Source organism: Sphaeramia orbicularis, chromosome 16 (genome assembly GCF_902148855.1).
Source record: "Sphaeramia orbicularis chromosome 16, fSphaOr1.1, whole genome shotgun sequence".
Lineage (NCBI taxonomy): Eukaryota > Metazoa > Chordata > Actinopteri > Kurtiformes > Apogonidae > Sphaeramia > Sphaeramia orbicularis.
Window position 1 is genome coordinate 23,634,347 of NC_043972.1, and position 15,982 is coordinate 23,650,328.

A 15,982-nucleotide genomic window follows, 5' to 3' on the forward strand; every position below is an offset into this window, starting at 1 on the left:
TTCCCAAAACAGAGCCTGCTGATACATGAGAACTGGATGAGGGGGTTTTATTTACTTTGTTCCGTGTCATTAAAGATAATGTGTAACTAAGTCTTTCCAGGCCACTGGGTCGACTCTTATCAGCTTAATTAAACACATGACACACTTCAAACATACCTGTAAGGCCCTTCAGAATGAACTCTGTTTGGTTATTGATTTTTTATCAGCAGACGGGAAGAGTTGCAACAATAAGGAAGCTTGACAGTTAATGTCCTGCCTAAAACATTTGTGTCACGTGACATCAAAAGGCCTGAAAACCACTTCCTAATTCAATCATGCAGACCTCTGTCTGTGCATTTATTCTCAGTAAAAAGTTGCAGCTGTGTCCGCGTACGAGTGTCAAATCTGTCTGTGCTGAAGCAGTGGGGGGGTTTTCTTAGTTCTCATAATTCATGACACACTATACAATCTGTAAAACATGCCAGCAGCAGTACACAGCACACAAGTGTTGACTTCTTCCAAGAATCAGCTTCTGTAAAGTAATGGAGTCAGGTGGATCAGTGGACCTGGTGTTTTTTTGTTTGTTTGTTTGTTTGTTTTGTTTTTTGTGTTGAAGGCTCATCGCTTCATGTTGCAGACTGGAATTTGAAAACACTTGTTTGCAATGAGTTTATTGATTACTTTACTCTTTGACCTTCTCAGTAGTTCTTCAGAAATACTAAGTATGAAAAGTGATTCAGCAGCAGTGCATATTAAGTCTCTTTTACCTTGCTTCCAGCTCTAAGATACCAACAGTGATCTGTCATTCAGTCAGTATACGACTGGTCCAGACTGAGGGTTTGATAGATAGATAGATAGATAGATAGATAGATAGATAGATAGATAGATAGATAGATAGATAGATAGATAGATAGATAGATAGATAGATAGATAGATAGATAGATAGATAGATAGATAGATAGATATGTACTTTATTGATCCCAAAGGAAATTCTGTGAACTCCATAGCTCGCATACATACATACAAACACAAATAAGGATGGAACAGTAGTGCAAAAAACTTTAAGTAATCACAAGAAGAAGAAGAAGAAGAAGAAGAAGAAGAAGAAGAAGAAGAAGAAGAAGAAGAAGAAGAAGAAGAAGAAAAGTGACATAGCCATAATAAAAAAAAGAAACATAGCCAGAAAAATAAATAGCTTGCCAATACAATAAAAAACACACAATAAAATGGTATTCAACAAAGTACAGGTTGTCCTTTCAAATGCTTTTTTTTTCTTCTAACACCTTTGTTTCTGTGTTAGATGTGTTTATGACTCATGTATTTCCTTCAGTAACACATGCATACATTGAGTTGATTTTAGATGTAATTTGGTCAACACATGGTTCACTGTAGATACCGTGTTTCCTTCTGAAGCTGCTGGAACAGGTGCATCTGTGTTCACGTTTGTGGTTTTAATGCGCCACACTGATATATGCAAAAGGTCAAAGCGGTCTCTGCAAACATTCTGCTGTTAGAATACGTCAACAAGGCACTAAATGAGCACATGAAGGTGGATGTAGATCACTCAGGCTGGTTGTCTTGATCATGGCTGTCAGTCACGGAAACAGTTTAACATGTCCTCATTTAAGTCACTGTGCAGATGCAGAACTAAGTGGCTAAAAATATGCAATGGTGTGAATCAAACAGTTATACATTAATGTCAGAGGTAAAACAAGTCCCTTAAGACTGAGTTCCAAACTATGAGACAGAATGGAAAGTCCCAGCAAGTGCTCCATTGGTGTGTGGATGACCAGCTGAGAAAGAATCTATGACTAAAGAGTGTGGTTTCAGTTTATTTATGCTTTAATCACCTTTATTTAGCTCAAGACCATATTTATATGTCTAAAACAGTGTTTTTCAACCTTGGGGTCAGGATCCCATGTGGGGTCACCTGGAATTCAAATGGGGTCGCCTGAAATTTCAAGTAATTGATTGAAAAAAAAAAATTACTAATAAAAAATATATGGTGAGTTGAGAGAGACAATTCCAATCCATAAAAGACATGACAAACTGTGAAGCTGAAACTGAAGCACTGTGGTACTGTTTATCTGTCAAATGTTTATTGTGGTCAGTTTCAGATGCTGCAGCTGTTTCATAATTCATAGTTTGAGTTATTGTTTGTTCAGTATTAATTGTCAGCCTTGTAAATCCAAGCTGGACTGACTGTACATATCCTGACCAAGGAAAATCAAATTCTCACTTTGTGCAGTAATCTACACCTGGCTTTTCTGCCTCCGTCCATAATAATATACATTATATAGACTAAATGTCATCTAAAATTACTGTTTATTTGCAACATAGTGTAGCAAACTATTACATAACCAAAAACAAATGAATTTTAGCACAAAAAAAAAAGTCTCCGTTTTGAATGTCTGGGGTGGCCAGAAATTTGTGATGTTAAAACGGGGTCACAAGCCAAAAAAGGTTGGGAACTACAGGTCTAAAACACAGCTATTTTCTATATTTCTTTCAGTTTTATTCAAATACACAAGACATCAAATCAGCAAGATTTCAAAGGTTGGTGTTTCATCCCCCCTCCTCCTCCTCCTCCTCCTCCTCCTCTACCTTATCCCTGTTTTTGTTGTGATGTTGTGACTAGAGAAGACAGCTGCTCGGTCCTGCTCCACCCTCAGAAAACTCAATCATAAACACACACACACAGTCACACACACCTGTTGCTGCTCCTCGTGGATGAGTTTCATCACTCGCTCAGATTCTCAGTTTCTCGCTCCCTCTAGTTCTGTCTCACATCTGCCAGCTTAGCTTGCACAGCAACGGCACAGGGCCCCGTGGCTCACGTGGTGTAACATTTGCTCTCTTGTTTGTTTCTCAAAATAACACCAGATCACCTATAGTTTTTCCAGTCCCCCCTCTTTTCGACCCCTCTCCACCCTCTAGCCCTTGGACTTCATTCGCTGGCAGCAAACGACCGAAACATCTGACCCAGTGACTTCTGGTTTCAAAAGAAATGTACATGGTGTAATTACCTCTGGTCACATCATGTTTACACCATAGGACGGTTGACATTGGTTCCTGAAAGTCATTGATTAATGAAATTATGTAATCACTTTAGCTTTTATGAAATTTTCACTGAAGAGATTGTGTAATTCTACCAGGCATCAGGGAAATCAGAATCTCTTCTTATTATCTGTTCCAAAGATATTATAACAATAAATCTTTTACATCACATGAAAAGACATCCCATGCTTTCAGACTGTCCTCCAATAAACACATAAATCAAATAAATTAGTGTAATATTCCATCTGTTTTAGAAGCAGGTTGGATTAGTTTTTAAGCTCTGTTTTACTACATGTAGCTCCACTTTTGATAGAAATAGACAGACAGACAGACAGACAGACAGACAGACAGACAGACAGACAGACAGACAGACAGACAGACAGATAGATAGATAGATAGATAGATAGATAGATAGATAGATAGATAGATAGATAGATAGATAGATAGATAGATAGATAGATAGATAGATAGATAGATAGATAGATAGATAGATAGATAGATACTTTATTTATCCCGAGGGAAATTCAAGTGTTCAGCAGCTTTGCTTGCAGCACAAGAAGACAAAAAACAGACAGACCAAAACAGGTGGGTTGATAACCAGGTTGACATTAAGGTTCGTATATATATTTTAAAAAAAAACAACTTCCTTTACAATACTGTAAACAAAGACTTCTGATTGCCTTTACACATTTACACATTTCAGGGCGCAGTGATTTGTAGTGCAACAGTGATTTAAGTGCTCTACAGTGGTTTGAAAGGCAGGGGTAGTCCAACTACCTAAAGTGCTTGGATATTTTACAGTCTCATTAGATCAATCATAATGTGATCATGACTGAGACATGAAGTTCCTGTTTCTTGGGGCCCCCCTAGCTTTAATTTCACTGTACTGCTGAAACGGAAACAGGTGAAGTCCACCCTGTCCCTGCTCTTTGTAAAAAGATGCATATTCGATATTATAGTCCATGTCTTGCAGTATTTTCTTTCCAGGAACCTGCCTGGGCATGTGAAGATCCCATGTGGATGGGGTGCACACATGATGAGACGTAAAGGACACATGTGCTGCTCAGATTGCATTCGGGGTCAACTGACTAAGCACTGGTGAGACACTCAGTTCAGGGAGTGCGAAAGAAAGAGAAGACCACGTGTAAGGAGTTTTTTTTATTGTTAATGTAAAAAAACTGTAAAAAATGTAAGCTTCAAGTAGTGGTACGAAAGCACCAGTAGACCATTTTACAAAAGGTCAAAACACATAAACCACATAATATAAAAAATGGATGATGCATGCAAGAGTAATAGTCATTAAAAGTCTAAGTCAATCTAAATACACTGTAAAACACATACAAAAGTCTGGATTTTGAATTTATCTCTACAAAAAAAATTCTTTCTAAATAATCACTTTCACACTCAAGTAGCACACAAAGACAGAGGTTCACCCCATTTCAAGTTCATCAGAAACAGCAGAAGCTTCAGACTTAGCAGCTGAGCATAGCTTTGACTTGCACCAAACAGTACACAGCCCCGGGATTTAAGCATGACAAGTGAAATCTATGATGATTTAGAGTCGACTGAAAATAGAGCTTCAACACATTGTGAAGTCTGACAAGATAAGAAAGGGCTTTTCATTGGTTTTAGTGTTAGAATAAATGAAAAGCAACAAGGAAAACATGTAAGTACATTCTCAGGTGAAACAAAATGGCTAATTCAGATCTGACATATATGTAACAAGTGGTTCCAGGCATACCCCCCCCCCCCCCCCCCCCCCCGCCGCACATATTGTATCTTATTTTGGCATCGATCCAGCTGATATCATCATGTCTATGCGTGTGGTGATGTCAGCATATCAATTGCCTCTATATATGTGCCAAGTTTGAAGTAAATTGGAACAAAATTGATGTTTTTTAGACATTTGAAATTTCGCCCATTATAAGTAAATGGGAGAAAAAACTAAATTTAAAAAAATCATTAAAAATTTAACCTTTAGCCTACTTTGTAACCACATCCATTCTGGGTCACTGGCAATTTATGAACTCAATTTGGTATGAATTAAACCAATAGATTTGCTGCTGCAGACATGTGAAATTTCAACCATTATAAGTAAATGGGAAAAAAAAATATTTTAAAAATTCATAAAAAAATTGAAACTTTGACCTAACTTTCCCAAAATGTAATCAGATCTATTCTGGGTCACTGGTAATCTATGAACCCAATTTGGTATGAATTCAACCAATAGTTTTGCTGCTAGAGTGTTAACAAGCAAACAAACTGAACCAAAAACAACTCCCTTTGCCACCCTTTGGGGGGGGCGGGGTAATAATGTGTAGTAAAACAGTTATTATTTGGCCCATTTCTCTGAGACACATGTCAACGTTAGGGAACCATGGTCAAACAGTTTATACGGCAGAGTCCCTTTAGACGTCCAAGTGTCTGTCTTTGGGTCATACACTTCAAAATTATCCGAGTCCTGGATGACGTCGTGGCCGTTGACGTAGCGACCCCCTGTGATGTAGAGCCTGTTATTGAGAACGGTGGCAGAATGATGCATCCTCCTCTCCTTCAGGTTGGCACACTTGATGAACCTGTTGGTCTTGGTGTCGTATGCCATCATTCTCCTCGTGTATCCTGTGACAGAGACAATATGAGAGTGTGAGACTTGAGTAGATGGTAATGATTCGACTCTAAATCATCAGTTTAGAACAATTACAGCAAAGAGAATAGAGCTGGATTTCATTTTTGCTAATTGTTAATTAGGTGAAATGGTGCCGACAATGGATGGATGGATTTTTTCCAGCTGATGTAATAATGATAGCTTAGAGTAGGAGAAAGCAGATGGCCAATTAAACAGCTACACACACCCATAAATATATGCAATTATCTTTGACTGTTTAACAGACCATTTGCACCACCGAACATCAAACTCAAATTCATTAATAATACAAAAAAGGGCAAAAATGACTGTTGCAAAGCAATGATAAATGTCCCGAAGAGTATAAACAATGCAGAACTGTCCTTTCTGATTACAAAAAATAAAAACTGTATTACTTAAAATGACAATAACAACATGAGTCTACATCAGGCAACCTTATCCACATCTACACCATTTAGTCATTCACATGTTTTTGCATTTGACCCAGTGTTGCATCTAATATCACCATGTTTTGTTTTGTTTTTTTCATTATTAAAACATGTGTAACTGAACTGCATTTATTCTTCCTCCGTAATTCCAAGGAGAAAAAAAAGTAATTCTACCAATTGACCATTATCAGTTAATGTTTAATCACTTTTGAACCAACCAAATAATTCAGGTAAAATGCAGTTTCTCAGCTTTTCATGGTCATCAGATGTGACCCATTTGAATACAACCGTCGTGAACATGGAAACACCATCATCCTCTGCAATTCACCAGTAAAACCCATGCAGTTTAGTGAATGTCAGAAGCTTGCCTTTACACTCAGTCAATAATATATTTTATACTTGTTTTTTCTGTTGTTATATAATAACCTTTGAATTCACACTGAGATCATATGAACAGCTATGTGATCAGGGAATTAAATATAGAAAAATACCTGATCTTCACTGAAAAACGCAGAGGTTGAAACAATAAACAGTGATAAATAACTTAGGAATGGTACGATGCAGAGAAAAATCATAGTTCTTGGTCTATAAGGGTTAAAGGCCCAACTATAATGTATGAGGCTTTGAATTTCCTCAAGGTTTTTCTCATTATTTCTACCATTTTTCTGTTTATCCCTGTAAGCACCTCCAATGATGTATATTTTATCATCCATAACAGCAGCGGGAGCAGAGACGTTCTTCACCGTCCTGTTCTCCATCTTCAACCACATGTTCCTGGTGATGTGATATACCTGCAGAATGAAGATGAGGCTGGGTGAGAAGAAATCGATTGAGTGAAAGAATGAGAATGGAAAGATGGAAGAATGAAGTCGCTAATGGCTGAATGGGTCCACGGTGAGCACCCTGACCTGTATGAGCCGGACTGGGTTCTGCATGGCGTCTTCTCCTCCAAACACGTAGATCCTCTGGTTTGTAGCCGCCACCGCAGGGTGCAGCACAGCCTCAGGCATGGGCGCCATTGACTCCCACTGGTTGAACATACTGTTGTATCTGACAGTAGCAGAGATGTGTTATTATGTGTTATGTACTGCAAGTGTTACAGACCATAATGCCTGTTTAAACAGAGGTGAACTAATATGCTGTTTTCTGGTTTATTATATGAGACCCAAGAAAATGTAGCTTTTTGTTTTGTTTTGTTTTGTTTTTACATTAAATAATTGTCTTGATTGGAAACAGCATAATACAAATTATTTTTTTCAGATACATTTTGTATTTTTTTTAATAGAATGTCCTTTGAAGTGGACAGTGTTTTTTGCGATGTATTGCTGGATCTCAAGAGAATAAACAAGGAAGACGAGAGTGGTTTATATGTATTTGGAAATAATATATATTTCTCTAAAAATTAAATCTTCATCTCAGGTTTGTTTGAAGTGTCTTTAAAATGGGATTGCAAATTATTAAATAATTCCATGATTTGTCAAAGCAGCATATTTTTAGACTAATTTATCTTTTTAGATTTCAGACACAAAAATAGTACAAATCGTCGCCTTCTTAAAATAATTGCCTATGTCATTTATTTTACAAAAAAGATTTTTTAGCCTAAATCATCTCCTCCTGATGCTGGCCTCCTCTGGAAAGATTGCCTATATTCTCAGTTGACCAGATCATGTGATTTTATCCCATAAGATAATTGATTCTATCAAGAGTGTGACTTAGGCCTGGTTACGTTTTTGGCGTTTCCTGAAACATCTGAAAAAAATGACGTAAGTGGTTATTTTAAGAAGATGACGAAATGTCAAGTATCAGATCCAATAATTAACCAAAGCACTCGACGGTCCATCCCTACTTTGAAGTATAATTACTGCAGCGATATTTTCCATCTCACCTCTCTACGGTGCCTGTCACCCGTCTGTCAGATCCAAGTCCCCCCAGGACAAAGATAAAGTGCAAGTAGGAAATACTCTGGTGGGCAAAACGTGGCTCCAACATGGGCTCCGCCATCCGCCACTGGTTGGTCTTGAGAGAGAGGGTGTAGACTGTGGTGTTGACCTGGCTGTACTTGGTGCTTGTGGTCAAGCCTCCGATGACATAAAGCACACTGTGAAGAGCAACATAGGAGGCTTTGTAAAGGCGGATGGGCAGCTTGGCGAGGGCCTGCCACTTCTGAGTCTTCTCCTCAAAGACTAAAGCCTCTCTTGAGGTCTGCTCATTGTTCTTCCTCCCTCCGACCACCACCAGCCTGTCACAGCAGGTGTAGCGCCGCTGTCTTACCCAGAGGTTTTTAAAGCCAGCGGCTGTGTCACCAATGATTTTCGTGCTGACAGAAAACATGAGTCTCCTCACAGACTCAATGAGCTCAGTACAAAGTGTGGACGACTGGATCAGAGGGTCGTTGGCAATGAATTGGAAGAGGTAGGTAGGGTGGATGTAACGAAGACGAACTTTCTTGAAAAGGTCACTGATGGCGCCTCGTCTGGATAAAGGATCGTGGTGGATCCAAGCTACAAGTGTCTCAAAGACCTGCTCCTCTTCTGCACAAAGACTATCATCCTCCAGGTATCCCATGAGCTCCGGCAAGGAGAGCTCACACAGATCCTCAGAGACTGACACATCTGAGAATTTCCTCATGGCCATCTCCTTTGCTTTGTCCTTCAGACTTTTACAATTCATGATTTCCGACAGTCTGATCATGCTCAAACAGTTGTCTGGGTTCAGCTGCTTCTGAAGGAAACATGAACAGGCCTCAAAAAGGCGGCCATATTGCAACATGGAAGCTGCCTGCATGAGAGGCAGCACAATATCCATACTGATACTAATGAGCCCAGTGTAAACATAGTCAATGATACTGGTCAGAATGGCAGGTGTGATGCCCTTTAAGAATACCTTGGCCTGCTGCTTTTCTTTGAAGTTGCTGCAGAACATGGCTCTGAAATAGGGGCTGCTGGACACCAGGACATTGCGGTGGCATGGGATCTCTGTGTTATCTGAACACAATAACACATCAGTCAGGATGTTCTCCTGCCTCAGGCTGTTGAGCTGCAGAAGCAGGTTGGAGGACTGTTCTTTGTCTTTGTACTGGAACAACTCGACAGCTGGTCGGTCCATGCTGAGGAGAAAGACCAGGTCTACTTAGGTTTTCAAGCTTTGTTTCATTCTGTGTTCAGCGATTAACCGGGTCAATAACTTCAGCTTTTAATGAGAAAGTTGTAACATCAGCATCCATTTGATGACTTTTTGAGAAACATAATTGTTATAAACCATAAAGTGAGTAAATAAAAGCTATATTTAAAGCAATGAGTGCAGACAAATGTGAATTTACGTTTTGAGCATTAAAAAAAAAAGCTGAAAACAGCTCATGGCTTCATATATAAAACATTGCGGAAATGATTTATTTTCCTGGTTATTCATCATAAATAAAACACTAAAAGAGAACAGTCATAACACATTGAGAGTACAGGTCCACACAGCCTGTGTACTGACAAGTTAACCAGAGCTTTCATTGAATTTCACAAACTTGGCTGCTGAAGGGGATTTGAGCCGTGCACTTACTCAAGTAATTTATCTTCATGCTAAAATTTTAATTAAACTTTCCCAAGTTTGTTCAAAGCATAAAATGAAACATTTATACTTGTATAAAATGCATTTCATTGCATTGCATATTTAACATAATTAAAGAATATATTTATAATGATCTTTTATAAGCTTATGACAAGGTACAGTAAATGTAATGTTTGATATCATTTTAATTGAATGTCATGTGACCATCAGTCAGTGGACACATCAGGTCTTTTTCTGCTTGTAATAGTAGACATGCCTTACCTGGTCCTCTCTCTCTCAAAAAGAGTTTCCTTGGCTTTAACTTTGTCTTCGAAGTAAAGATCTCAGCAGAAAATATGATGTCTTGACATTTTCCTGTCCTCTCTTCTTCTTTTCTCTCGTGTTGATGCAGTGTGACTGTATGTTCCAAAGGGGGCTGTCTCTTTGTAGGCGCGTGTTGTGCACTGTTTGTTGTTATGGTCTCTTTCCACGAGGCCTCTGTGTACATTCCTGTCCTAAAAATAGAGCTTCTCTTTGGCAACACCACTGCAGACTCACATGTGACACGCTTTCTCAGTATCTGTCTGACTGTCTGACTCCATCACCTAATCTCCATCTTTCCTGCATTCTCTTTTCTTTCTCACTCTGTCCTCATTCCAGTTCACCCCACCCCCACCCCTCTTCTGTACCAATCTGTTTTTTGCATTCCAGCTCACTCCATCATTTCTATCTTCGTCACTCACATGATTGAAGCGGTAAAACCAGGGCTGATACTTGATAAGACTCATTTTGTTGGCCGTGCACGCTGTCTGCTGGCTGGTTGGACACACAGATACAAAAACAGGATTGGGTTACAGTAGGAACAACATAAACACAGTAATATGAGGTGTTTAGCATATGTTCTGAGAATATGTTAAGAAAAAGGAGTCTTACTATGAGTGTATTTATCCTTAAAGTAAAAAAAGAACCCCCCAGTTATACAGTACAGCCACCTCAGATGTTTATGTTCCACATCTTTGCCTTGTTGGACTAATTTTCATCTCATTTGTTTTATGTTTTCCTGAAACAAATGAAGCTCAGTCACTACTTTTCATAAATCCCAAATGATCATCTGATCTTTGTAAAAAAAAAAAATAATAAGGTTAGCAAGCTGTTGAAATATCCAAAGCACCAAAAAGAAAAGATGTTAATGTGTAATTGACTCTCCATCATCCCAGATACAGATGTGGCATGTTTTTCTTGTACTCTAGCTTGTTTACAGAGCTTGATAAATTAGACTTAAACAGATGCTTGAGCTCCCCTGACCACTAGAGCACAGTTTGATTTGGACTGTACAACAAAATCACTAGCCTGGTCCCTAAATTAATTTTGTTCACTGGCCAAACTAGAGTTGTTTTTCCTGAAGGCTTCAATGCACCAAACGTAATCACAGAAGCCTCTGAAGTCACTGCCAATGTACAGGAAGCACAATTTACTCAGCAATGGCATTGATCATCAAGACTGACTGAAATGATGTATGAGAGATCCTGAATATGTATGTCACAGTTTTTACCCGTGCCAGCACAGATCCAGTACTGCTAGTATGAAATAAAGTCAAAACCAAATAGCACCATCTAGTGGTTGTGTCTGAAACTGTCAATTTGGAAATTCTGAAGAAGTAAATTAAAAAAAATACAATAAACATTCAAGTTAATTGGGACATTTTTTAATATATATATCCACAGAAAAATATTGATCAGATAGAAAAAAGTTTATATTCGTGCTTAATGTATAATGACAGGAAAATATTTTTAATTATCTCCCATTTGTTGAACGTCGAGTCCAGTGACTTGCAGCGCCATTTCCCAACCGTCACTGTTATATTCATAGCTGTGATTGTGATCCTTTAACTTTAAGCACATTGTATCTGTATCCGTCCCTTCACCTTGATGAAACAGACTCATTAATGTCTGCCTAAGGCGACAACTTATATTAAAGGTTAAATCACTGGCATGCTGCTCGGAGCAGGGCATTTCCACGCAGCAGCACTACTGTTGCCACCCACTGCCTGGTACTGTGTCTTCATATCACCAAATGATTATCTTCTCATAAGCACATGGTCTAATAGAGCCTATACCCAGAGGATTTAGATTTCGCTGATTAGTATTAGCTTTGTTTGTGTGTGTCTGTGTGCGTGCATGCATGTGGTGTGTGCAGACAGCTCCCCTTGGTCAAATAAGAGTCTACATTGATCTTATTTTCTATTCTGTTCTTGACTTCATCTGATTGCACTCTCAGTGTAGGACTCCAGGTAATATTTTGTTTTGCACAGGGTCTTTCTTTCTAACCGCCCTTTGCTCTGAACTGTGAGCAGCCATGAAATTATTAAAAATGTTTGTACATCGACTAAAGAAAACAAAGAGCGATGGCTATTAATAGGGGAAAGGGGAACTTTCATCTTCATACAAACCCAGATAATGATTTCCTTTCATCTGTGTTTGCACAATTAAGGCCTTTTTATTAAAATATAATTGAAAGCGGAGAAAACCCTTTGTGTCGTGGTCAGCCAGTTCTTTTCCTCAGTTCATCAAATCCTGCAGATAAGGAGGTTTTCAAGATTATTGTCCTCTTCAGTCTTCCCTTGAATCCACATTCATACAGCTGTCTTTTCTGTTTGCTGAAGCCAATTGTGATTGTCAAGGAGCTTGCCTCTCAATCCAAACTTTCTCCCGAATCTCTTGTTGTATTTATAATAAATCACAGGGTTTGGCTACAATCTCCTTGTTTGTCAGTCTGTCATATCTGTCACCCTGACACTGGAGCACTGAAGTAATGACACTCCAGGAAATAGTCACTTGGTTGCACCTGGGAAACCCTGTTTTTGGTGCACATCAGTGACTAAATACCCATGCGCCATTCATCTGGGAGAACTAACATTTTAACCAATAAAGACCAAAACAACCACTGGTGATCAAAATCATCTACCAGTATAAAATGTTTAATAACTTCTGACCCATTTATCCTATCAATACATGTAAATAATTGGTTTAAAATACAGTTTGTCATCTTTTCATGGTCATCAGATATGACCCATTTTGGACATTCAGAGACTCTGTAGTTACCATGGAAACACCGTCATCTGATTGATTCACCAGTAAAACCCATGGAGTTGGGTCAATGACAGTTGATGGAGACACTTGGTTTATGTTTAGTTAATGATAGATTTGGTTGAAAAAGTCACATTTTCTTCATTTTTCTCTGTTTCTGATATTATGACAATTAACTTTAGTATGAGCTTTTATGAACATCTACATGACCAGTAAATTAAACATGGGAAAATTCCTGATTTTTATTGTACAAACGCAAAATACAGAAAATAATATTATAATAAATGGTGATAAATTACTTAAGAAAGGTTAAATAGAGAAACAAATTCATTCTGGAACTGCCGCAAAAGTCACACTGGGCCTTTATGGGTCAAAGAAGATTTCAGCTTATAGAAATATGACTTTAATATTGTAAACGGTTCTATGTGGTGATATGATGACTGTCTTGGGTTTCTGATTTGGCTGTCACATAAATACCAGCGTGTCAGACATAAAAACACCCACCCACACCCACCCCCTGTCACCCCTGCATCAGTAGAAGGTCAGTTGCACCTGTGCCTGTATAGATTTCACCTACCATACTATGATGAACTGCAGACTGTGGTAAACTTAAGGAATATGAAGATATAATTAATGACTCTGATTCAAATTAAAGCTAACTAGGGCTGGTGATATCGCGCCTCTAATCTTTCTCTTCCATATAATAAGTTATTTGCTATCTAAGCTACGAATACAGCTTATAGTGTTTTAGAGGTTCATAATAGCCCTTAAGCATATTGTAATTAAAACACTAAACTACACCTCCTCTTGGCCCCGTTTACAAGATTTAGAAAGCCCATGAAAGTTTTTGGCCAGGCATGGGAGTGGAGTACAACAGCAGATGGCAAACAGATATAAGGACCACTGACTGAGCCTGTTTACATGACCATAAAAAGCAGATAACTGGGAGTAACCAGACATAGATAGATAGATAGATAGATAGATAGATAGATAGATAGATAGATAGATAGATAGATAGATAGATAGATAGATAGATAGATAGATAGATAGATAGATAGATAGATAGATAGATAGATAGATAGATAGATAGATAGATAGATAGATAGATAGATAGATAGATAGATAGATACTTTTTTAATTCAGTCAGATAAGTGTTATCTGGGGCGCCAATAAGGGAGGGAAATGGGGGCCCAGTGTTGGGGGGGGGCATAGAGCAGTGGAGGGGGGCCTAGTGCATATGGAAGTAGTGAAAATTTCATGTAAGATCCACTGTATAAGAGAGGTGTAGAAGTCAGGATGTGAACGGTGAATCCAGTTTAAGTTTCGGTGTTGTTTTTGTAATATTATGAGTGATGTCGTTCATTGAGTGCACCCCCACGTACCCCCCCTGGTTTGACAGATGGTGAAGATGGCAATTTCTGTAGGGTCCACTACGATTATGCTTTCATGGGGCCCATGATTGGTAGCGGCACCCCTGAGTGTTATAATTGGATCTGACACATTAACATGCACTACAGAAAGGCAATCATTGAAAACCTTGGTTTAGAAATTTCAGTCCATTGTCTTTCCTCCATCACTTCTGTTTTCTAAGATTTTTTTTTAACACAAGCACAAATGTAAAAGAGCAAAATAAATCAGCGTATACATGCATGAAAACGTCGGAAAATTGGGGAGAAATCTAGGCGTTTCTCATATTCCAGTAACTGTTGTTATCTGATAAAGCATCACATTATACTGTTTTTAGATGATCCCTTGAATAATCTATTAACTGCTGAAATCAGAGAATGATCTTATTTTTAGTGTGCATATAAACAGGCTCACTGACATGAATCTATGTCTCTGCTGTGCACAATCTGTGGTTCATCACAGAAGCAACATGGCATCCTCACTAACCATGATATTTTGGCTTCACTTCTTCATCGCAGCATGAAATGAAATGGTGTTGTGTCTCCTTAAGATCGAGCTGCCTGTCTTTTGCTGTTGTTTCAAGTGTATCATTGACATTCTATGGATCAAGAGTCTAATAAATTGCACTGATGTTGCTTGAATGTGCTTAATCCTATCTGTAATTGAAACATTAGCACTTGTAGAATTTATTGACAGATAGCCTATTGTGATGAAAACACTTGGGGATGAGGATTCAGTCTAATTTGCAGCCTTTCACTGATATTCCTTCCAGAGCAACATCACTGTATCCACTAGGTGTCAGGGCAACGTTATGCAAATTTCCAAGCAGTGAAAAGCTGACTTTGTCCCCTGTGACTTCCAAGACGCTATCAAGGCTAAACTCATAGTCTGTGATTTAACACAACAGATACAGAAACTGGTGAGATGAAAATGAGCACTGTCTTTAAATACAAAGAAAGAAAGGAAATCATTAAGTGTGAAGCTGGTATTTTTACAGGTGTTTACTACTGTAAAGCTCCATTTGTGGCATGAAATTTCAAATGACCATTATGACAAAGATAGCCACAACAACTGAAACAGACAATGTGAATCATGTGATCACCTCCAGAGTCAATCTGCCGCCGGGTATTACTCCTAGGTGCAAAGGGAACACTAGAGCAGTAATCTAGCTTTTGATGGAGAGACGTCCTGGCGTAAACCAACAAAGAGTGTAGAGGGGAGAGAGAGGTTTGAGGAGAAGCCTACAGAGACAAAGAGAGAGAGAGAGAGAGCAGGGCAGACTGGTTTGTGGTGGGAAGGTAAATGTGTGTGTTTCTGTACACACACACACTCAAGCAGGGATGAGGTCTTAAAGGGCTTACAGTTAGCTGCTTAAAATTCTTCTGATGTAACCAACACATGCAGGACATGTTATTCGGAAAGGAGGAAAAAAAGTGCTTTGTAGCAACCAAAAAAAAATGTGAAGGTGGAGGGGGAATGCTTTGTATTTACTCATTGTGCCCTCTCTGGCTTAGCCCTCCTAAGGTTCCTGTCTTGTTGGTATGGTGGTCATTCAGTCGCTGCCACCGTGCAACACTGCAAACACTGCCTGCCTTTATGTCTGCTCTAATAGAGTCGCCAACAGTGTGTTTCAGGGGGGTGTATGTACGTGTGTCTTCATTTGTGCTATATGTTGCTATGTGTGTGGGAAGGGCTGAGTCTGTGTGTGTGCGTGTGTGTGTTTGTGTCTGTGTGTGTACAGCAGATATTGATATTCTACTTGCAGCAGAGGCTGAAGCCAATGTCTTTAAAGTGTCAGCCCTCAGCAGCCAGCCAGGTGTACCCGAGGTACAGAAGAGAAAGGG

The 15,982-nt window shown here is 38.9% G+C and overlaps 1 protein-coding gene across 1 annotated transcript; it reads right to left on the bottom strand.

Annotated features, from left to right (window-relative positions):
* Positions 1 to 5,273: 5,273 nt before the first annotated feature.
* Positions 5,274 to 10,141, bottom strand: klhl38b (kelch-like family member 38b). Its single transcript, XM_030158312.1, has 5 exons — positions 9,928 to 10,141; positions 7,994 to 9,214; positions 7,017 to 7,158; positions 6,794 to 6,899; positions 5,274 to 5,655 (listed from the first exon to the last, which is right to left on the bottom strand). Exons 2-5 carry the CDS (start codon positions 9,211 to 9,213, stop codon positions 5,369 to 5,371), a joined length of 1,755 nt encoding a protein of 584 aa, XP_030014172.1. The 5' UTR covers position 9,214; positions 9,928 to 10,141; the 3' UTR covers positions 5,274 to 5,368.
* Positions 10,142 to 15,982: the final 5,841 nt, after the last annotated feature.

Bases quoted from the DNA above. Each gene is read 5' to 3' on its own strand.
- klhl38b (XM_030158312.1), bottom strand. From the start codon at position 9,213: ATGGACCGACCAGCTGTCGAGTTGTTCCAGTACAAAGACAAAGAACAG. The intron at 6,900-7,016 runs GTCAGGGTGCTC...TTCATTCTGCAG, and splicing joins ACCCAGTCCGGCTCATACAG to GTATATCACATCACCAGGAA. The intron at 5,656-6,793 runs GTGCTTACAGGG...TCTCTGTCACAG, and splicing joins TAAAATATACATCATTGGAG to GATACACGAGGAGAATGATG.